The 25741-nt window shown below is 35.3% G+C and overlaps 1 protein-coding gene across 1 annotated transcript; it reads right to left on the reverse strand.

Moving 5' to 3' along the window:
- Positions 1 to 9233: 9233 nt before the first annotated feature.
- Positions 9234 to 12533, reverse strand: HOXC11 (homeobox C11). The gene is made up of 2 exons (XM_075593424.1): positions 11801 to 12533; positions 9234 to 10161 (listed from the first exon to the last, which is right to left on the reverse strand). Exons 1-2 carry the CDS (start codon positions 12495 to 12497, stop codon positions 9929 to 9931), a joined length of 930 nt encoding a protein of 309 aa, XP_075449539.1. The 5' UTR covers positions 12498 to 12533; the 3' UTR covers positions 9234 to 9928.
- Between the last annotated feature and the right edge of the window lie 13208 nt (positions 12534 to 25741).

Here is a 25741-nt window from a genome sequence, read left to right on the forward strand (position 1 = left end):
CGCATAAACCTTAGTGTTGTGGGGAGGGTGGAAAAGATAGAATAGGATGTCCAGAATCAGCAGACTTTGTTTTGGTTCTGCAACAATTAAAACTACTGCTACACGACAATTAGAGCTGATCAAAAGACATACACTGTGCAATATCAAGGACACTACAACTCTATCAACGCCAAGTTGATCAATGTAGATATCAAGATACAAACTAGCGAAACATTAGGTAAAAAGACTCAAACTTGATGGAGAATGTCACTATATAATAGTGCACAGGCAGGAAAACAAACTCAATTAAAATGACCAGAGGCTTTTCAATCACAATAAAATAATTGCTATAAGTGGTGCATTTTTTGTTTTTTACCTTGTAGCTTTTCTTAGTAGTTCACGATCCTCTTCTTTTTTTTTTTTTAGAAAACACAGACACGTTTCCGCTAGCCAGACCCTAAAATTATATATGGCATGTTCCATTCACCTATAGAACATAGTAAAACCTTTCCTTTTCAGACGCCATTTGGCTGCCCTGGAAAGCTATTTGAGCCTTTATGGCCTCTATTTGTGTTAGTTGCATAGTCTTTTTAAAACTGTCTGGAAGAAATCGTTCGGTTTTATGATAACCAAAGAAAAATCCACATCATGTTTATAAGCTGGGGATAAAAATTTAGTATGGGTACCAATATTTTTTTAATTTATAGGTGATGAAATAGACGACTACGATATTTTTATTATATTACTTTTTTTCCCTTCTATCCCTTTTCTTTATTTCTCCAACAGTGCAATCATTTGCTCTCCCTGCAGCCAATTATTGTTATTTTTTACAAATGCATTTTTGAGTGCTAAAATGTAACTGTCACCTCACTGAAAACTCATATTTTCAGTGTCACGTATTCTTTTGTATTTAGTAAGTGATGCTATATTCACGTACATGTCTTTAGCTTTGCAAGAGGTGGGGGGGGGGGGAATCAAACAATTGGAACTCTAAACTATGTATATATTTTGTTTCTCAGACATTGCTGCCAGAGTTGATGACGTATTATACTATTGTGACTTCATGGCTTCTACAAATTTCTACATCCTTTCCAGAAAGACAAAATTTGCTAAAACATCTGCATGTGATTTTTATGTGAACAAAAGAAAAAAAAAGTGGATTCATTAAACACTCATTTTTTCAGGAATCAAAATGTAGTACATGTAATCTAGGAATATATACACACACACACACACACACACACACACACACACACACACACACACACACACACACACACACACACACACACACACACACACACACACACACACACACACACACACACACACACACACACACACACACACACACACACACCTATATATACACACACACACACACACACACATAGAGAGATAGATTATAGATATAGGTAGAAGACAGATAGAATAGAAAGATGATAGATAGAAATATATAAGATATACACACTTGTTGTCCTATAAGGTATGACACATTTCGTCTTCTGAAATTAACATGTAAGTTATAGGAATACATTAGGAACATATCATATCCCCCACTTCATTATTTTCTTTATGGAAGGGGTCATTAAAACACCACGAGTACTGTCTCTAGGAGACCGGATATTGTTTAAAGTTAAAAATAATTAGAATTATGATAAACATGGGTCATTAAAGGAAGAAGATATAAAATTCATCAGCCTAAGTAGAACCCCCGTTGGGACAACTGCTTTCCTCTAATTACAGAAAATAAATACGAACAAAAGCTATTAAAACCCAGAGGGGTAAGAACTTATGTGTGTAATAGTTTTTAAAGAAAAATACATTAGTAAGAAAAACCTCCAGACAGTCAGAATTACGTCCCTTGCAGGAGCTGAACATACATGAGTGAATACTAAAGCCCCATTGTTTCTGGACTTGCTTCGATCAATAGGGGATATTTCATTAAAACAATATATTAATAGCTTTCACAGAGATTAGGAGAAATAAACAGATGCAGATTGAGAAATTGGACACCAGAACGTGCTTGTAAATATGATACCCCCACCCCACGTTCAATTTTGCTTTGTGCTTCTGTCTGCTGCAAAATACAGATGTGCTCTGATTGTCTGCACTATATGTGCATTGTCACGTGGAATAAAGTAAGAAAACACACACACACACACACACACACACACACACACACACACACACACACACACACACACACACACACACACACACACACACACACACACACACACACACACACACACACACACACACACACACACACACACACACACACACACACACACACACACACACACAATGACGATAAACCGTGAAACTGTACCATTAAATAGATTTAATGGCATATATATATATATATACACACACACACACACACACACACACACACACACACACACACACACACACACACACACACACACACACACACACACACACACACACACACACACACACACACACACACACACACACACACACACACACTAGTGTATTAAGAAAGAAGCTTCTTTATATGTTTGTGACCCACTTTTAGTATATTTATTTAATGTAAGATTTCTCCTCATTGATCCAAGATCCATTTTTGTATCACGTTTAAGAGGCTCCTTGGCTTTCTGAGGCATTTTTGCAACCTTAGATTTGAGGCTGACCTTAAATGTTTATTTCCATCCAGTATTTTGTCCCACATTGCAGTGGAAATAATTATGATTTACTGTGATGTACACAGGAGAACCGTATCAGCGATGCAAAAGAAATATGAATAAAAAATAAATATAGGACAACGTCTGCGCCTTTAGATGTTGGTGTAGAAACTGTAAACTATCTCCACAAGAAATCAATCAAACTTTAAAGGCACTTTTATCCTGCTTTCTTCTTTCTTAGTAATTTAAGTCTCAGAATTATAGCACCATATTATATTCCATGAGTTGGTACTGAGAAAGGATGTACCAAAGTTTCTCTATTTACACTGCAGTAGGTTAACATTCCCACTTTCTCTCCCCAATGTATAGTGTCAATAAAACTGCATACGATATATATATATATATATATATATATATATATATATATATATATATATAGATAGATATATATATTTCACACCCTCACGCAACACTCACACATAGTCACATACACATACAAATATATTCTACAAAAATACAGTATATATAAATTATTTATATATTTATAATAAAAAAAATGAATAGACGATACCGCACTGTGGCTAATATATATACATCAGCACGATGTGGTTAATATGCAATATGAAATATAATTGATAAGAAAAAAGTGCCAGCCATACTTCCGGTATAGTCACATGTACAGAGAATTTGCTAATTGAAGATACACATTGTATTTTATATTTCTATGCCAAGCTCAAGATAAAGGCATTACGGATAGTAAACAAACAATAGAAACATGAAAAGATAGAAAAACAAACAATTATGCGATCCATTTATTGAGTACAACGAGGCACAATCTGGAAGAAAGACCCTTTTAAATAAATATATTGCTTTGTAATATTATAGTGATAATGTACATTTAAAACATAGAAGGCTGCACATTAAATCGCTGTCCGAGTATGTTTGTGCTGTGAAAATAATATTTTCTCCAATTTCAGGCATTATTTTTTTATTTTTCCCCAGTCAAAACGATTTTACAAACACTTACAATTTTTTATTTATTACATACCATATTCTGTCACGATTCGCAATTAGTTTGAATTGTAATGTTATTGTTTGTTTTGTGAATAGTTGGATATAAAAGTATTGGGTAAAATTGAAAACACATTTGAATTATAATTATAAAAAGGCCAGAAAAATAATTCTCCTGTTTATATTCTAGGTACAATAAACTGTGTTCTTTTTTTTGCCTAAAACAGCAAGGGAACAAATAGAAGTGTTATGTTACAATATTTTAAAAGAACAGTAAAAATAGATATCCATGGAATACAGTCAATAAAATAAATATTCTGAATGTCAAAGATAAACCAGCAAAGGTAAGTAAAGGATACCTTAGGTCTCTAAATTGGCACTCTAAATACTCGTGGACGTACTTATACAGGAATATATGCTCTTTAGTACTGTACATTATAAATATTTTAATGTCAAGGAATAGGCTCTGTATTTGTTCCATCACTTGGTGGACACGTTTTAACAAAGCCACACAGTAAAAATGGTAAAAGAAAAATGAAGTGCCAGAAACAGACCACGAAAACATTCACAGCTTCCGAAGCAACGGATTGTGCGTTGTGGTTTTAATGAAAATACCACACTGAGTGTCATTTGAAATTACTTACTTTTTATTAACTATGAGGTGATTAATCGTCTCATTCCACTTTACAGCAAACACAACAACATTAATAGAACACGAGAAATTATTATGTAACAAACGTGTATTGGCAAATCTTATTTCAAACACTGGTCAAAAGAAATAATTTCAATTAAATGATGGAGATGCTAGCCAGTGGTGAAGTGGCATATTATGGCAAATAATCACCACTCCCTTATACTTACATTCCCATGTGTTATTTTCGTTTTGGCTCTTAGAAATGAACTGGGTATTATAAAAGAACCAACCTCGTTGTTTACATATAACATTATAAGCAACATCTGGTTTCAAGGTGCCATACCCAGTGTTCAATATAGAATTAATCTCTGCTACATTTAACCAGAATACTAACATATTTGTATTCATACATAATATCAAGTAAAAGTTCAAATTATTATAAGTCAACTAAAAATTGGAACCCCATTATTGCTAGCCAGTTAAAGACCTGGTATATAAGAACGCTCAACCTTTACTGTGTACCAAACGAAAACTGCAAATATCTAGCGTGGGAGGCCAAAGCCTTTTTAGAAGTTCAAGTTGCCATAGAACATTAGGGAAAAAAAATATGTGGAAAAACTATGCACCTGACTGTCTGCTATTGGTGACATTAAAGCAGTCTGGATGAATTCTACACAGAAAGACATAAACAGAGAAGTGTTTACCCATTATAAGTACACAGCACTAACATATTCACTCAATGCAATTCATGGAAAATGTATTGTAAGTATTACAGGTTCAAATAACATAAAGTGAGGAACGCGAAGCATTATTTTGATTTAAACTAGAGGAAGAAATCAAACAAAGAAACTACTTTAAGGTATCAGAGATTTCAATTCCATTCAGGCGGTATAGTAATGTACTAGAAAACATCAGATTACAACAAAGTCACTGGTCTCCTTTACATACGAGGAATGAGATAGGCTGAGCCTGTCACTCTTTCAGAAGAGCCCACTTCTTGTACAACGTGGTCTTCTTGAAGTATATCCCGGCCAATGTCTAAGGAATCCCAACATATGTATAGGGTCCACAGACGGAGATTACATCAACTGCTGATGGCCGGTCCCAAGTCCATTTGCCAAAGCCACTGCCTTTCTGCCTGCGATATTCCAAATTCCAGTCTGGGCTCCAGATTTCAAAACAAACCTCCCGGGGCAGCCTGCAAGGGGCATCAAGAGAATAATCCCCCTCCTCCTTTGTCAGCAACTTCTGGCAAATCGAGACATTTCACCAACATACAGGGAATTCGCCTCTGAGACCTGTGCATGTGTGTAAAGCACAGTCAAGTTTACATCTCACAACTCCTGAGCAGTTATGAGTGACTGAGTGAATGACGGTATGTGTGTGCGTGTGTGAGTGTCTTTGTGCGTGTGTCAACAGCTTTGTCTAACATAACTGTTGTCCCGTCTGCTTGCTCTTTCCAAGCAGCAGTATTTATCCATCAATGAAGTGGCATCATATTCAGCCTGTACTAAAGCCAAATAATGGAGATGTGTGTTATGTGTGGGTCAATTTACTGTGTGTATGGGGAATGGGGCAATTAAAAGTTTTCTGTCACTAGCTTTCGAGAAGTATTTAGAACATTTTCACAACTGGATAATCCACAGTGGGATATATGTTGTTCAGGAACCTAGAGAGGAATGGGAAACAGTTTTAGGATTAAGTGATTGGTGTTTTCTACGTCACAAGAAGAAGTCCCTGGTAATTAGCTCGTAGGGTATTAACTACATGTTTTAGCCCACAGCCCTCAATTACCCCACCCCTGCTCTGTAAAATATAGAGGAAGAGTTTTTTTTGTTTTTTTTGCTGTTGGACTTCAGCAAAACTGAAGTAGTCTGGGACGATTTACTTTGTGTGCTGAGAATTAAGGGCACAACTCTTGTAAAAGTTTTATGCCAAACAAAGTTATAAACACTTTTCAACCGTTAACATATCAAAAGACTCATAACAATAATAAAAAATGTAGGTGTCTTAATCCTCCTCCCTTCATGTACACTTGCTAACATTAAACTCTAGTCCAACGTGCTCAATATTAAGTTCCATAAACACAACCCTTGGTTCAAAATGTATATTTAGAAAGATCCACAGTCCTTCTTTTTAGTTGGTTGGCAGGTCTTTTTTTTCTGATTCCAGTTTATTACAAAGGGTGGTGGGTAATGGCCTTGACTTTATTGAAGTTCAAAGACATCTAATATTCACATTTTTCCAATGGCTTCTATGGACACTAATTTCCCAAACCAATGTCACTCAATGAGTGTAATAAACGCGTACATACGTGATTCTTAAGGTTCCAGTCTTCCTCATCTTCAGGGTTATAATTTCACTATTTAAAAAAAAAAATGACGATCAAACATGAAAAAAAAAAAAGTTTGAAAAAGCTTACTCAGGAAAAGCCCACTCCTTTCCAAGCCTAATGTTCCTGCACTTCACCAAAACAATATTAACCACTTCTGGGCTGGGAGGGCAGGCACATTCATTACAGAGCAATGTGTTCTACGACACCCCATCAAAGCCTTGACATGGTTAAAACCATTTTCCTTCTTGGCACTGTTGTTTAATAATGCTGTAAACTCCCACATGGTCTATAAACTTGGGTTTTATAGCTAACATTCCATTTTAACTCAAGAAAACTTTGAACTAGTCCTCCAGATTCTTTGTAAGGAACTTCTGTTGAAGACATGAGAAAAAAAAAGAGACAAAAAAAAAAAAAAACTGGACAAATCTCCCACCCTTATCCCCCCAGACACTATCCTATTTGTTTACTGTTTACAGCGGAAGTCTTCGCCTATGGCCCCACAGAGTAATTAAGAAAAAATAAGCTGTTTAGTGCTGCAGTCTTTATTACATTGTCTAGACTGGTCTCTTTTGTCAAGGCATCCTCAGCTGTTACGGGAATTAGCTGTACATTTTGACTTTGTTAATGAGATTTTATTATTTTTAACCTCAATAAATTGGCAGATTATATATATATATATAATCAAGTACACAAATCCTGCTCTCCTCCTGAATTGGCTTGCGATTTATTAGTGAAATTCTACATTTTGATCCTAAGTCTAATAATAAAGGAGTCATTTAGTTACATATTTTGATCACAAAATGACTCAAGCATACTAACCCTGTCAAGGTAAACTGAATTTCAGCAGGATTTGTGTGCTAGTTTTCCATAAATGTAAGGCCAATTCTCTTCCAGCTGCATAACTCCAGAAAGGTATTGAATTATATTGTGTCATTGATACATTCCCTTATAGGGGCAAGTCTGAGCTCAACTAATTCGGTCTTGTTCAATTTATATATATATTGAATACAAACATTCAACAAATAAACATATAAATATATAAATGCGTGTATATATATACACGTATATACGTCTATATATCTACACATGCAGATACACACACACACACACACACACACACACACACACACACACACACACACACACACACACACACACACACACACACACACACACACACACACACACACACACACACACACACACACACACACACACACACAGTAAAGATAGAAATGTAACACAGTAATAGCAGCCATATGTATTTCTACTTCTCCGATTAGTGTCTATTTGTTATTTAGTCTTGAGCTGTAGCCACGCATCTCCTAACCAATCCACACTGAAGCAAATGAACGATTTGCAACAGCTGTTTAATCCTTACTTGTTTGCAATTTGTTTTATGAGAAACATGCCCCAATAACATCATTTTATACATTTGAACAATGGCCTAGTCACCTACGAACCTGTTTTACTTGACAAATTAATCTGTATTTTCTTTTGTTTCCCTTTTGTAAATATTTTCCAGGCATATAATATAACATCGAGATTAATTTTTCTTCCTTCTCTAAGTCAGAAAAGTAAATAATTGCAAAATAAGACTTGTCACGTTCAGAAAAATACCCACAAGAGCTGCTTATTTTGAAGTCACAATGGATAGGTCTAGTACAGCGACAACCGAAATTGAAATAACATTTAGCTACATTAAATAAATGAAAATGCAATAACAATAGTAGTAACAGTAATTATTATAAAGACGTGTCATTTATTTATTTTATACACAAAGATACATGCATGAAACATTACCGATATGTTGTGTTTTTTTTATTCTTTAACAAATTGATCTATGTGAAGATCCAGAATTTGTTGTATACGATTTTTTTTCTATCTTGGATGAAACATTTGTGCTTATGTCTATAACACTGGTTTTTCGGATCCTAATTAGACCCTAATCAGGTTTGTATTGTATATATAGCTCATTTAAAAAAAAAAAAAAAAAAAAAAAAAAGACTTTCAGATATTTTTTTTTTGCAGTGAAATTGAAAAGGGTTAATTACAATCGGAAAACAGTGACACATGGACACACATATACAGTTGCATTCTTTGGACCAAACAATTAGGGTTAAATTGAAATCTGATGGCAATTGTTGTAATCCACGCGATTCTTCGCACTGTATTGCACTGATCCATAAAGGACTCTCGTTTCTGTGTTCATGGTTTTGATAACATGGTGATATTTACAGATCTATGGGCACCTCCCATTACACTATGACCCCAATGGGGCTTTTGATAGGCAATTACTAATAAACTAATAATAAAATGGTCAAATAAACAGTGTAGTAAAGTGGAACTGCACATCACAATTGTTCACATAGAAATGTAAGAAAACTCACGCACCACACACACACACACACACACACACACACACACACACACACACACACACACACACACACACACACACACACACACACACACACACACACACACACACACACACACACACACACACACGCACATCAATATATATATATATATATATATATATATATATCAATCATCATCATCAGCCTTTGTCAATCCACTGGATGAAGGCCTCCCCAACGATATGTATGTGTATATATATACACACACATATGTATTTGTGTGGGTTTTTTTTCTAAAACAACCTGTACATTGGAACGCACATTTACAATGTCATTTCTCCCTAGCTAAACTGTAAAATGCACATAACATTTATTTAAAACAATCTAGAAAAGAAAACATAGTTTATGTGGTTGGACACAGATTATAAAAGGGAAAAGGTAAAGGACTATTAACAGGAATAGGAAGATAGATGTAATTTACACGTGTCCATATGCGTGTGTACAAACATATACACCCATACATAGTTATAATACCAAACTGAGGGTCACAATTCATAGATTCATAGAAACTTTGGATATTTCCCTTTTGTCTCATTGGCGCGTCCTTAATGTCTATCAAAATAATAGCAAGGATAACACTGTCTTCACAGCTCTGGGCTTTTTGAAATGAATGATTTAGCAAAATGAAGGAATCCCATTCTTCAGACAGTTACTTAAATAAAAAAAGAAGTCAATATCTGTCCCTTAATGGTTTCAGTTATACAAAGTACATCTCGCACAGCTCCTTTCGTTACCTGGCAATGTTCATATACAAATATGTAACAGAAAAAAAAAGGCTTAAGCTCTGAGATTGATTGAGGACTCAGAAAACAAGCCATGCTTTACAGGATCCTCTGTAGGACATACACTCTTCATGAGTACAGTGCATGAGATTTACACAAACAGAATGTGTTCACAGTAATGGGTTCCCAGAAAAGTACTGCAGTCGGTCTCTGCTAAGTTTTTTTTCTTTCATTCTTCTGTTCTGAAACCAAATTTTAACCTGCCGGTCAGTGAGATTCAGCATTCTAGACAATTGAAGCCTCTTCTCTTTATTAATATACACATTGAAGAAAAACTCTCTCTCCAATTCTCGGATCTGGAATTTAGAATAGGGGCACCTCTTCTTCCTTGTACGAGGGGCACCTTAAAATGATAAAAACAGGATTTAAAAACTAACATAGTGTGTTCAGAATTAATACCATATTGATACAATTACACACACGCACGCACACACACACACACACACACACACACATATATATATACATATATATATACATATATATATACATATATATATATATATATATATATATATATATTATATTTAGATATGCTGTATATATACTATATATAGAATAGTATATATATATATATATATATATATATATATATATATATATATATATATATATACACTCAATATTTAGATATGTAGTATATTTGTATATATATATATATTTGTGCGATATATACACAACATATATAAGTATTGAGAGTGTGTGTGTTTGTATGAAATGTCAGACAGTTGTGCATGGATCTTTACAATTATCAATGCACACATGAAGCTTAGTGCATTTAATCCAGCAGTTCTTGAACACACACAAGCTTTTTAACATTGTTTCAATTTAATATACATTCATGCACATTTTCCATTGATTTCCATATATGCATTTAATAATGTAATCACATCATGCACAAAAGTCAACACACATGTATGCATTCCTTCATGTGCATTGCAAAACGAATGCACATGTGGCAGTGAAATAACTACTCAAAAAACAAATACAACACAAATCAAAGTGTATACTGAAAATACATGGTAATCTATTAAACATAAGGTTTTTAGGAGATCGTGCAAACACTGCTTGCAAAGTAAACGTGGGTATGAGAACTGGACATACATGTAAATGAATTATGCAGAAAATGAACAGTTATTATGTATACCCAGAATGAGCTTAGCATGCCTTTCAACATATACATTCACAGTAACACATGCGATTAATATAAAGGGAAACCCGGCTAATTGTAGTTGTGTATGTCTGTGCGCCCTGTGTGTCTATGTAACATTTCTGCTGCTTTCAAGGATCATGTAAAGATTCTTTATTTTCTTTCTCAAAACATGCACATAAATAGTGACAATAGATAGACCATTTTAAGAATTCCCCAGCTTCATCATTTAAAAAAATAATACAGTAGCATACAAACAAATAGTATGTCTGTGTAGCGGTTGTAAGACAGTATTCATTCCCTCACCACTGCCTTATGTAAAACAAGATCCTACATGAATTTGTATTAATAAGGAAAACAGCAGGAAAGAAGCCTTGAAATGCATGCACAGGAAGCCAAGGTTATGTTCTGCCCAATTGCCTTTCACCTTCAGCAGCCCACGAACAAAAAACCCTGTTAAAATGCTCCTGAAAGTTCATGATCAAAGTTAATATTTGTCACAAGGGCAATTTTCAGATTTCAGATAAAAATATAGTGATTTGTTTAAAAAAAAAAAAAACACACAAAAAAAAAACCTTGAGATCTTTTTCCTCTCACCCCTCTGTCTCTCACTCTCTGTCTTTTTCTCTCTCAAAGAGCTTTCCCATCGTAAAATGTCTCTCTCGTTGGAAGAAAGAGCTTTGTAGGTTTAATAAAATCCTTTGAATGCTTATAAAACTCCACATAAAATGTGACCGACAAAACACCGGGCTAGTCCCCTTAACCCCCCTATATTTTTTTTTTCTCTTTCTTTCTGGGATTTTTTTTATTTTTTTTTAACAGCTCTACCTACTGGAGTTGCTGCTTTTGCTTCCTTCCTTATTGTTGACAGAAGAGGATGAAGCTGATGATCCAGGGTTGGTATTTTCCTCTTCGTCTTCCGGGTCTAGTCCCTGATCCGCTCCGGTTGACAGAGCACTTGTTTGGGGGTCACTGTCCAGCTTGTCGTCGCTCTTGGGGACACAGTCCTCAGGCTGGTTCTCTGTCCCACAATAGCCATTGTCAAAGAAGCGGTCAAAGCCTTGTGGCAGGACACTGTTTTTGCTCATGCTGGAGTAGAAACCCGGGGACGGATGGTTGGCGGTGGGGTGGTGGTGGTGATGGTGGTGGTGATGGTGGCTGTACACGCTTTCGTTTTTCATTAGCATTTCGGTCATGCTAGAGGAAGGAGGGAGGCACTCTCTGTGCATCAGATCTTCTGCTGCAGGGTAGCAGGAAGCGTAATTGCTTCTAGGGTGCCATTTACTGGAGGGGTCTAAGCCATAAGATACCTCCCGCACTGGCTGCGAAAGGTTGGTGGAATAAGGGTAAGAGATCTGGCGAGAGGGGGCCTGGGGCAAAAAGGAGGACACAGTAGAGAATTCAGGGACATAATAGGTGCAGCTGGGGAGGTACAGGTTGGAAGTGCAGCCTGCCCGGTCTCCAAAATCAGTACTCCTCTCTTTGCGCGATTGGGAACAAAAGTTGCTCAGGTTGACTGAGTTAAACATCTTTCTCCCTTTCTGGCTCTATAGATAGATGTTTTGGAGGCGATCTGCAGAGGGGGAAAAAATTTGGGAAGGCTGGATGACGCGCTGTCCGTCTTAGTCGCTCCCCAGGAGCACGTGATGCCCAAGTAGATATTGCCATATATCAGTTTGGAGCACTTAGATGCGTAGGAGGGGTTCACTTAGGTAAGATCTGAGAGAGGTTCAAAAACGATTGGTTTTCAAACACCGCAGAAACATTATGAAAATCAATTGCAGATTTGTATTCATTTTCCCCCCCTTCTAAGGCACTCCCCTTGTGTGCATTCAGAAGGAAAGGCTGTGTAAGGATCATTTCAGGGGGGGGGGGGGGGTGGATGGGAGGAAGGAGGAGGGGGGGGGGGGGGCTTTTGAAGTTTGCAATTTGGTCTCTGCTTTCTAGAATTTTTTTTTCTTGCCATGGGGATTTGCACTCACTAGAAATAGGTTGACTCTTATTTTTCCCACCTAATGCTTCAACTTTGAGGGGGACCCACTGCAAATCTTTTGTGTGGAGATCAAATAAAATTGCTGGGGGCAGTGCAGGTTTTGGGGTCAGTAAGTCTTCAAACATTTGTAAAATCCAGCTTAAGCACAGAGCCTACACATCTGTATATTATTGATGTTACATAGAGAGGGATATTCCTAGAATGAGGGTAATTAACAGGCTTCTTCCAGTAACTAATTGCCTTCTTGTAGGTATTTTTGGTGTCAGCCATGGAATAAATCAAGGGCAACACCATGTAGGTATGAACTTTAAGATAGACCAGACTTAAAATGACAAAGGGTGAGATTTTAAACTTCAGAACACCCCTAAGATCAAACTAAAACTTTCATATTGCATTCATGTACCGACGTAGTGGTATAATCAGAGATAAAAACAAGTGATCCGAGAATGATCTGAAAAGTATTCTAACTGTCCTGGATGTGAGGTTAAATAATTACCTAGCTGAAAAGAGTCAGACATTTAGTGCATGTGCGTCATGTCTATCTGTTCCAACACAACTATGTTTTACCATTCAACTGAATAAAACAATTCATATTACATGAATGCATTTTACCTTTGTATTTATGGTATGTAGCAATACGAAAACCTCTTTCTATATTTCCAGGTTGTGTAAATGGACTTGAAGTGGTTATTCAGTATACACATTGTTATTACCTGTTTCATTTCAGCTGGTTACCTTTTGTAGTTATGATTTTTTTCTGTTGAAAACAGTCTTTTTTGCAGTGTATACATTTAAGTGCATAATTACTAATATTCTCTAACTTAAAGCCCAATTTCCAATGGATATGTCGCTTTAGCATTCTCAAGTTAAGAACATGTGTTATGACAAACATCAGACAACATTAATGCTTGTAATGCACATCAACAAAATCAACGTTTTTATGTGGGGGTTTTTCAGCAGATGCCTGATATTGTGTGTGTGTAAATATTTCCAAAGTAGTTTAAAAACATTGCAAACTAGAAGACTTTGCATCACGTTTCTCTGCCTAGCATTACAGGCCCCTCTCGCAGCCAATGGGTTCATTTTATCCAATGTGTATTTTACCATCTTAAGTTAAACTTATCAAAAAATGCATTTAAAAATATATTTTTTTTTAATTCCTAAGAAAATACATACCAGGGCACCCATTTTTAGAACAAAGGAAAATTATTCTGTTCTTAATATCGTCAACACAATCCTTATTATTTTATTTTTTTGCAGCCCTACATCACTAACACAACGTAGGATATATTAAGTATTTGACTGATAATGTATTTACAATTCTGCAGATTGATCCGCTTCTTTATTCAAAACGGTTTCATATATTGTTTTTAAAATCTAAAAAATCTCCTGCAATTTGTTATCCTTGCAGTCATTGGAAATGTATAGCTTTTGTCTTTACCCTGTGATAGTCGGAGATATATATATATATATATATATATATATATATATATATATATATATATATATATGTATATATATATATATATATATATATATATATATATATATATATATATATATATATATATATATATAGTGAACTGATCAAGTTACCATTTATAAATTCCGAATCCCATCTCTAAAGAACTCATATTATGAAGGAATAACTAGAATTCTGCACTGCAGGTCAAAAACAGCAGTAAACCAACATTTTCTCTTTGCCATAATAATATTATGCTCGAATTTGTACAATAAAATACAAGCAACTATCACGCAATTACAAATTCAACATCCTCATTATATTTCATCACGAAATGTAATTGAAATATATATATATATATATATATATAGTTTCACCATTCACTTTTTTTTATATAAGAGTAATGTTTCCAGGAGCACACAAGTTTTAATTAATTTGTCACTTGTGTTTTTACTTGGCATTTGATAGACCAGTGTTATTACCAAATACAAACTAATAACCTTAAGCTGTTGTTTATGGCAGTCGTTATTTCCTTCAGTCCCTCATCCATTACAATATAGACATCCACAATATTGAACATAAAGAAGAGGAGAGCTTAACATATCACGCTGCCTTTAGTTAGTTCTATATCTTTAGTATATATGTGGAGAGAGAATGAAAGAGACAGGAATAGAGAGAGGCAGAGAGAGAGATAAATAGAGACAGAGAGAGAGAGAGAGAGAGAGAGAGAGGGAGGGACAGAGAGAGACAGAGAGAGACAGAGAGAGACAGAGATAGGTTTGGACACACTACATTCAATAAATAATAAAATATTCAACACCTTAGGTTGGGATACAAATTGCATGAATTCTTCCACCCTATTAGACCAAGTCTCCATATCGATGTTTTCCAAGTATTGGGTGTACAAAGAATGGACCTCACATAATAAACAAATATCACTTAAGCCTGACCTATCGTTTCTTTTTAAGCCATGTTAAAAGTAAAGGATTTGCTAGCTCACTGCAGCGCTTGGCACAGAGACAGCTGTAGAGGCAGAGCACTTGAATTTGACCAATGTCAATTTCCTGGCCATCATAAAACGCTGAATAGAGCTGCAGTCTGGGGTTTTCTTTCGGTCCTCCTAACCCCCCAAGACGAAAAAAAAAACCATACAATCATACAAAAGAGCACACACACACAACAATGTATCATTATCCAGAATATCATATCACAAATATTATGCACGGGTTATAGCGCTGGGAGTTTTCAAATACATGCATTATGTATCTTGAAAGTAAGACGAATGATCTTCTGGGAAAAGTTCTGCCACACCATATTCAACAGTTAATTAACGATAGCTGCCTCCCATCTATGTGATAATGCAACTGTTAATTAATCTTCCTTTGTGAACCTAGAGATATAGTTGGAATCATAAAAACAACATAAAACAGGGCGAGAGATGGCATTATCTGTGATGCTGATGAGAGTCAGTATAAATCTATGCGGGGTATGTTGCAATTTTAAAGAAATTCATTTTATGTGAAATCTGAATCTTATGCTTACTTTTTGTCAGAATTTAATAACGTAGATAATCTGATATTGCTACTAGCCTCTTGATTTATAGTATAATATATTTATTCACACATTTTGTATTGATATATATATATAATAGTATGTGCATGTCAGCCCGCGTGTGTGTATATATACGTGTGTGTGTGTGTGTGTGTGTGTGTGTGTGTGTGTGAATGTGTATATATATAGAGATATATATCTCTATATATAAATATGTCTATATATAAATAAAGAAAATAGACACTTTCAAACAGTAGCGTGAATCAATTGTATAAGTTGCGTGAAAGGAGACACATTGACAGGCCTTTATGTCATATACATCAAAACATATATTACCGAGGAGGTATTTGTTTAGAAGTTACCAGTTTTTTTTGCACAATCAACAAGCATTGGAAGCTCGTTTTGTTCACATCCTTACACAAATGCCAACATCTCTCTATAGTCACCACACTATGGTTCTGCTTTCACATAGGGACACAAGCACATCCTATTTTTACAAAGCCATCATAATATGTCGTTTATTCATATTCATCCTATGTCATCAATAATGCTCAATTTGAACACGGTCGGTCATTTAACTGGGAGCGGGTGGGGGGGAATACACTTGTAATGTCCTGCCATGATCTACTAATATCAACAACAATGCAACTGGTGTGTGTATTCACACATGAAAATAAACACAAACCGGATTACTTTGTCCTTGCCTATTATTCTAACACATTGATTGCATAGCTAGAAATTGCATATAGTTACAACCTGCCCTGCCCAGACAAACACGAGGATGATCTGAATACTGCAGACAAAACTATTCTGTTAGTAAATATTTGTGATGGTGTTCCAACCAACAACACTGAAACTGCAACATTCTTACGTTTTATGGCGTCTGTCTGTGAGATGCTTTTAGGTAGCTTTATTTTCCTCCTCACTCCAGTACTGTAATTACTTCCTAAGCATGAGTCTTGGGGACTTCAAAACAACTGCAACCCACAGCCATAAACAAAGATTAGTAAACACCGCCTGGGTGTAAAGAAAAAGCCAGCATGGCAGCACAATAGCCACAAGTGGAATACGAGTGGAAAATATTAATGTCCCCAAATGGCAGAGATACATTTAATTGGACGTAGGCCAGGTTACTAAAGGGACTGTCTAAGCTGTGAACAATTCAAATGGCTGGAAAAAAAAAAAAAAAACTTGGATCTCTCCAGACCTGAGCTACAAGTTCAAAATCATATGGAATCAATAAAGATAAAATGAGATAATATGTGGTCCCGCAGCCACACGCAATGCAGACAATATTTCCAGGGTGGGAAGGTGTCAATAATGTGGTATAATTCACATACTTAATAGGGAAGAATGGGTATTGTTTCTAGATGTCCCCATTGTACTTTAACGTTGAATTAAATAGAAATAGCCGTGTTAGTCCAGTTGCTGTTGTGCCGAATAAATGAGTACTTCAGTATTAAGTAACACATTTTTTTATTTGGGCTAACAACTGATATTATAAGACAAGCTTTCTGGAGTTCTCCTCTCTTACTTTAACTTTGAAATACTAAATTAAGCATCCAAATAATTTAAAACAGTAGTTGAAAAATATTGAAATTAAGCAACAATGAGCGATTACAAATTAAGCATGATATCCATTATTATTGCAATGATAACTAGAAAAGGAATCACCGTAGTTTTTTAAATTAAACGTAATTTGTTGTTTATGTTAATGGTTCATACCTTGGAGACCAAAACGTATGTTTTGTTCCCACGTTAATGCATTTAAATGCATACACAATTGCCGTGATTTTACCTTTGATTTTTTTTTTACATCTATTAGAAATATTGTAACGTTTACCCTAAAATGCGGGTTATGAGAACAAACAGGTCATTTAAAGCTGCGTGACATAAAGTAAAGCTACAAAATAAAAGAATTTATATTGAAACGAATCCTTGTAAAAACTGGTTGACATGCAGCTGTTTTCTGTTTCCGACACTCAAAACACTCAAGAGTTTCAAACAGCTCTATCTATCTACCTGCATCTCTCTCTCTCTCTCTCTCTCTCTCTCTCTCTCTCTCTCTCTCTCTCTCTCTCTCTCTCTCTCTCTCTCTCTCTCTCTCTCTCTCTCTCTCTCTCTCTCTCTCTCTCTCTCTCTCTCTCTCTCTCTCTCTCTCTCTCTCTCTCTCTCTCTCTCTCTCTCTCTCTCTCTCTCTCTCTCTCTCTTCGCCTATCTACCTATGTTTATCTATGTTCAAGTTATAGATCTATCGATCTAAAACACGAACATTGATAAACACACACATGCATATCTGTGTGTGTGTGTGTGTGTGTGTGTGTGTGTATGTATGTGTGTGTGTATATATATATCATGATGCAAAATGAAAACAATGACAATAATTATAATTATTATCTATTCTTCTGAATCTATATTCTGCTTTTTTTAAACCTGAAGGCTCTGAATAATGTAAATGATTTCGGGATTTGTCCCCTTGTTGATTTTCCACCGCAATTGAAAGTCCCTTATCTAGGGTAAATGTATGGCAAATATGTTTACCAGTATATACAGGAAAACGATTTGCTAATGTGTGTAGAATTACACGACAATTTGGCAATTGACAAAAAAAGTGAAAGATAATTAACATAAGATAAACTACACACAGTAGTAAACATGTGTTGTATTCAGCTATACAAAGTGATATATCTCTTTAAAACTTCTCATGCATTTTTTTTAAAATATTATAATCCAATTAGTATGATTATATGGGCAGTAATATATGTTGTATTCTCTTACTGTTCTATTGCTACACATTTGTGTTTGAAATACATTAACTGTTGTATTGTCTCTCAGTTGGAGTATTATTTGCACACGTATTTTAGTTTGGTATATATCATGATTAAACCCTTAACTAGAGATGGGTTGGCGATGTTCATTTTGGAAGGAAAATAATAATTCATCCACCCAAGAAAGCATACTTTACTGCTTCCTAGAGGCAATATATCTATTGCCATATTCCAGAGTAGTGTAGGAGAGATCTGGGTTATTTTATTGGGCCAACATAAAAATTGTACACAGATATTGATCGCATGCAACAACATCTAAGCAGATAATATTCATATAGCGCTCTAACGTTGTCAGAGGCTTTAAAAAATTCAGTGTCAATATAGCAAGAATGTGTATTTGTTTATGTAACATAAATCATTCTAGTCAGCCACAAAGTCTAAACATTTAGCATTCACATTATTGTATGAAGGAGATGTTTCAAATTGTTACTTTCAACAAGTTTAACCAGGTAATTAAAGCAATATCAGCGTCAAAAGACCACACACATGATCTTAGTAGCAAGTATAGGCTTCAAGAAGTCCAAGCATATTGTATAATTGAGAAATACACGGTTCTGAAGGTAGGATGATCAGAAAAGATCAATACATAGTATACATTCTAGACAAGCTTTTTAATAGACACCAGGTAATAGAGAAGAGGTATTCTAAACAGATGAGAAGGCCTTAATACCAGGCTTTGTCTTTTAGACACGAGCACATGCAAACATACACAACCCCTTGTATTTTCATGTAAGTCTTTGTCTTAAGTTCTTTTCTGTCACATTAATATACGATGGGAACCCGAGTCACAAAACAAGATATTGCACAGAGTGGCAAAGAACAAGGACTGTAATGCAAGAACCCGAGGAGCACATCTGGCAACAGTCGAAATATTCAGGCACAGATTGCATAGATTAAGTACAGCTTTAGAAACTGTCCTCGCCAGATCCTGCCATGTAGAAGAGACAACCCAAGTTCTTTCTAACAATGGTCTCCTTTTAAACCAGAACATTTTGAATGCACCTCCCCAGTTTGAAATGTAATCAAGAAGCCAGTGAATTCATACAGACTAGTCACCATGCTATTTAGTAAGAAAGCTTCATACCCAATGTAATCCAATTAGTAAAGGGTATATTAACCAATGACTCAAAGGTGTAGAATCGGTGCCTATATGAGAAATCATTCTTACAGCCTACCCTAAAGCGATTGACACTTTACAATCCAGTGTATGCGTTTTGACATCTGGAGCACAAATTGCGGTTTTTATTGTTTTGAACAACAGGCTGGTTAAAGAAAAAAAAAACCCCACAAGATTATGAAGCCAAGTGCGTGTAAGAAGGCAACAGAAGTTGAATATTTGATAACACCTGTCAAACAGGCCCATTTAGCAGAAGGGATTGTTAGAGATTAAAAAAATGTCTAGCGTTTAAAAAGGACGTCCTTTAGTGTGTGTGTGTGTGTAGTAGCGTTTGAGGGCCGTGTGTGTGATAAGTGACTATTACAAATATTGTCGGGGGTGGGGGGGGGAGGTTTTTTTTTTTTGGGGGGGGGAAATGTTCATTCCCCCTCTCCACTATGACAGATATCAAACTGCCTGGAGTAATAAGCAATGTCTGCTTAGCCCAACGTTACTTACAAGTCTTGTACACGTATGTCTCTAACGTGTGCTTGTTTACAAACAAATATCAGAATATTGTAAGTTGTTCCAGAAACAAGAGCCGTGTACACGTTTTCCTTAACCGATTGTTCTGCATTGTGTTCTGCAAAGGAAACGGCACTGTTCAGACACGAAGTCTAATTGGGCTTGTTTCTTTTATGACGTTTAACATCCTCTCCAAGTCAGACGTGCTGTTTGCAGCTTGCTGAAAGAAAATCTCGTTTGAAGTCTGGAGCTATCCAAAAGAGAGGAGGGGGGTTGAAAAAAAAAAAACAAACCTCCCCCATCCCATAGCCTCTCCACAACTTTCCCTCCATGCTGGTGGCTCCTTGTGCAAAAAAAAAAAAAAAAAGTGAGTTGAGGCAGCAGAAAACTCTAACTGTGTTTACCAGAATTAGCAAAGCAAGTCCCCTTTAGCCTTGTTGTGACAAAGGGGGTAAAAAATGGAGGACCATGCATGCCATATAAGGCAGGATGCTAAACTTGACCTTCACTTTTGCGGAGGTGCTCCACCCACCCAGACAGACAGTTGTAAACAGAAGTAGACAGCAGGCTGAAAAGATTAGCCATGCCTCTTGGGTTGGAAATCACCAAGATATTTCGTTAAGGAGTTGAATAAGTTAAATTGCACCTTTTTATTCTGGGGAAAAAAAAAACCATTTTGTCTGTAAAGTTTAGGAATTGCAGAGGGAAATTACTTCTTCTTTTTTTTTTTTTTTTTTTTTTTAGGATGGGGGAGTACAGGGGAGAAATGGCAAGCAAGGAGAGCTAATGTAATCCCCAGATCTCAAGGGGTGGCCTGATCTGCCACATCCGGAATACTTTCCAGAGGAGAAAATGGGAGTGGAATTTGTAGTCAGGGATAAAGAAAAATAAAACAATAATCCCTTCTTTCCAGCCAGTCATTTCATATGTCTGCACCAAGAAAACAGCTTCCTTTTCTACAATGCACCTTTTTGTTAAGCAGTCCCTAAATTCTACTTAGCATATCCCATTCCAGCAACATAACACAAATAATAAAAATAAATAAACATATACAAGCAATCAATCAATTAATCAATATATATATATATATATATATATATATACACACACATACACACACACACACACACTCACACACTCACACACAGAGCTCTCTCTCTCTCTCTCTCTCTCTCTCTCTCTCTCTCTCTCTCTCTCTCTCTCTCTCTCTCTCTCTCTCTCTCTCTCTATATATATATATATATATATATATATATAGCCTTTAGAAATACTGTGTGTGTGTATAGAGATATATTGTTTATATCGTGTTTATATATATATATATATATATATATATATATATATATATATATATATATATATATATATATAGTTGATATATTGATATATTGTTTGATGACGAATTGATTACTTGTATATGATTACTTATTTATTTGTTTGTATTTTTAAAACACAGACACACACACACACACACACACATACACATACACACACTTCTCTCTCTGTGTGTGTATATATATATATATATATCCTTTCGACATATAAATAGTGTGCGAGTAGCCCTATATCTATTGTACAAATTACTATACAAATGAAATATATATATGTGTGTGTGTGTGTGTGTGTGTGTGTGTGTGTGTGTGTGTCTGTGTGTCTGTGTGTCTGTGTGTGTGTCCATAACATAGATAATAACACAAAGCACAGCTCTATTGTCCATATTTGAGAAAAAGTCAACGCTTACTTTGACTGTGCTAACAAGATAATTATACATGTGCTCTTTAGAACCTACAATCTCCGACATATCCACACACATACATTTCTATATATCCATTTATTAAATGTAGTTACACGCTGACTAATGTACCTAATAAATTGCAGTATAAAGCTTTGTGACTATATCAAAGATATATATCTTATATATACATATATGTCTTTGATATATACATATACATGCATATATAGGCACACATAATAAAACACAAACAGCAGACATTTATTTTGCATATATATATATATATATATATATATATATATATATATATATATATATATATATATGTGTTCATTTTAATTTCGCTAACTGCAGACGACTCCCAACTTTCTTCATTCCAAACAGATCACATTTCAACTAATCTATTGATAAATTGTGCTTTTTTTTTTTTTTTTACAGGTTTGAATATTTATTTAACCTACATTTCCAGTGTTACGTACATCTTATAAAAAAAAAACCCAGCATAATAACATTTATCAGTTTGGGCCAATCTAAAAACAAAAGTTTAAAAACATATTTGTGAGATTTAAACTAACCAATCTATAAGATGTAATTTAATGACAAACACTTCGCTTATATTAGGGTAAAACACATATTTGGGTAAAACACATATAAAAAAGAAAGGAAGCGTGCCCACAGTTCCCTTTATTTTGTACATTTTACTAGACTAACATTAAAGGACTATATAGTATTATCCCATCACTTTTGAATAGTGTGAGGATACATTGTGCTTTTTAAAACATGTCCACATTTGGTTCTTGGTCATCTTGTAATTTAGGGAGGGGTGCTATGCTGGGATAAATCAATTGCAAACCTATAAATAGTCCAGAAAAGATTCCACTAAGGATGCACCCTATTAGGTACCTCCACAACCCTGATACAAAAATAAAATATAACTTTTAAAGTGTTAAAAGTTATATTTAATTGTTGGATCATTATTTTGGAGTACCTAATAGAGTGCATCCTCTTTTCCGGATTCTTTATATCCAGTTAAGGTTTTTTTTTAAAAACATGACATAACATGGCTATTTTTTTTTATAAGTGTCTATCTAAATCATTATGAAGTTGAATTTTGACGGAAATTGCAGAACTCCGCGTCAATCACCCACATAATGGCAGAGACTGCGCCACTGTTTGCGTGTTTAACGTCTGATTATGAGACTTGTTATACGCTATAAGCTATTAATATGAAGAATCGCATATTAATTATATATTATCTGGGCAATAAAATAAAGGGGGCAGTGTAAACATTCTTCAGGATCCCAGAATTTAGGAGCCTGTATGGAATACAAGAGCGTGATCCTTTTTTATATTTCTCATCCATGTCATCTTTATTATCTTTCTTGTTAACAACACTAGTGGTGCTGGTTCCATATATCTCCTTTGAAACACAGTCGCCCGGGATTAATTTAAAAGTATTTCCAGGGAAAAAAAATATATCAGACAGACTAACTGAATATCGCTCAACAGAAGTATGCATTGTATATACAGCAAGCAATAAATACGATCTTGTATGGGCTATTTCTGAGTTCAATTAATTTATTGGCTTATTTTCATAATACCTTCTCCATTTATACGAGCTGTTTGAGATACTATTCAAGAGAGCAGATTATAATATTAATTATTCTTCCTTGACATATAATATGTAGGTTTAAGTACAGAAGCACTTTAATATGTTATGTACATCACTTAAATGTGTAGGTAACAACATGGCAAGTTATATTGAATAGTCACAGCAAAGTCCCTTAAATGTGCAGACTTATTTTACCCACTAGGAGTCCTTCTCCCCAACAACGTGACTGCTGCTAGCGTGCTGTCTGCTATTTAACCCTTGTGGTTATTTGTGTTCTGGGAATCGTCGGGATTCGCTTACAACCAGACTAAGGTCTCCCAATAACAGAAAATAAGTGAGAACATCTGCATTTTGTCTAACAAAAATAATAGTCCACGTATCTGTACAATTAACATATATATATAGAAGAACCCTTGTAACACTGAACGTGAAAACTAATGTTAGATTATGATATCTTTGCGAGACTCCCCGCGGAGAAAAACCAATGTCTACCATGCAATTTCACATTAGGACTACACTTCTCTGATTATTAACATTTCTCTACCCTCTTGCCATGTATGTATGTATGTATGTATGTATGTATGTATGTATGTATGTATGAATGTATGAATATATATATATCTATATATCTATATATCTATATATCTATATATCTATATATCTATATCTATATATATATATATATATATATATATATATATATATATATATATATATATATATATATATATATATATATATATATATATATCCTGTGCACAGTAATGCATTTATATGTATATATTTTTTTATATAAGGTCTTCACTGATTTGACAACACACACTTAAATATGACGTTTTTCCTAGTAAATGACTGGTTTTTCATAGCTGGCTGGACAGAAAGCTCACTGCTGAGCAGGTTATCCCGGCAGCGAATGAGTTCAAGTTGAGATTTTTTTTTTGTCAAACAAAGTCCTCAGGAAGCAGACCACATGCTTTGTCTGACTCGGGTTTGAATTCCTGCAAGGAATTTGAACGTATCATGGATGGCATTTACTTGGACAAAAGGAAGGTCACAGCAGCTAAGCCAGATAAGACACACACGTTCTATTCTCAGAGTACTTGTGCTTATTCATTATGCAAAATCAGAAACACTTGTGAATAATACAGGGAGATACAATGTTTCCAGTTATCTATTTTTATGGTTTACATATAAGAGTAATCCTCATCCCTCCCCCCCAAAATGATACATATTTATTTCCCTGTGCTTTCCACATTTTATGACACAAATCTGTTACATTGCTATGTATTTTCTCTAGAAACAGCCTATATTGATGCCTATATACTTTTTTTTCCCCAGTGGCTGCTGCATCATTTCGAAATGCAAACAGCACACAAACCGGTAGTCACATCATTCATGATATATGAGAGTAAGAAATTAGACCACGAGCATAATGCAGTGGCACAGAGACGCCTTCCACTACATTAGGAGCATGAATTCTGTACATGCGCAGGAAATTCCACTGTGTGTATATGACTACATTGTAAGTCTGTTTCTAGCCGGTCTTATAAAAGGAAAATGCACCGCAAAACCATTACCTTTACAATTTAATGCATGCACGTGTTTTTCGAAGGTAGATGTGGTTTCCTGGTTATTAGAGGGCAATTTAACTAGGACAGACTTTTCTGCAAAGGAGTAAGTCGTTTCACTACCAATAAGGCATACCTGAAAAAATACATAGACGCAGCTGGGAGGTGGGCTTGTTTTTACATATGTCATTATATGTAAAAAAAAAAAAAAAAAACATGTAATTGCAAGACATTTTATAGGGGCCTATGCAGCAATTTGCGATATGTGTGTGTCGGCAGCGTGCTTAAATCTCCTGTGTTTGCCGGGAATTTGCCGCTAAATGCAGTAAATGGCGATTGTGAGGGAAATTGGTGAGTTGCACATGTTGCGAGTACAAGGCGCAGGCTCCGCGTTCATGCAGTGAGT

The sequence above is a fragment of the Ascaphus truei genome, chromosome 3 (assembly GCF_040206685.1).
Source record: "Ascaphus truei isolate aAscTru1 chromosome 3, aAscTru1.hap1, whole genome shotgun sequence".
Lineage (NCBI taxonomy): Eukaryota > Metazoa > Chordata > Amphibia > Anura > Ascaphidae > Ascaphus > Ascaphus truei.

Bases quoted from the DNA above. Each gene is read 5' to 3' on its own strand.
- HOXC11 (XM_075593424.1), bottom strand. From the start codon at position 12,497: ATGTTTAACTCAGTCAACCTGAGCAACTTTTGTTCCCAATCGCGCAAA. The intron at 10,162-11,800 runs GTAGGTAGAGCT...TATCATTTTAAG, and splicing joins AAGCAAAAGCAGCAACTCCA to GTGCCCCTCGTACAAGGAAG.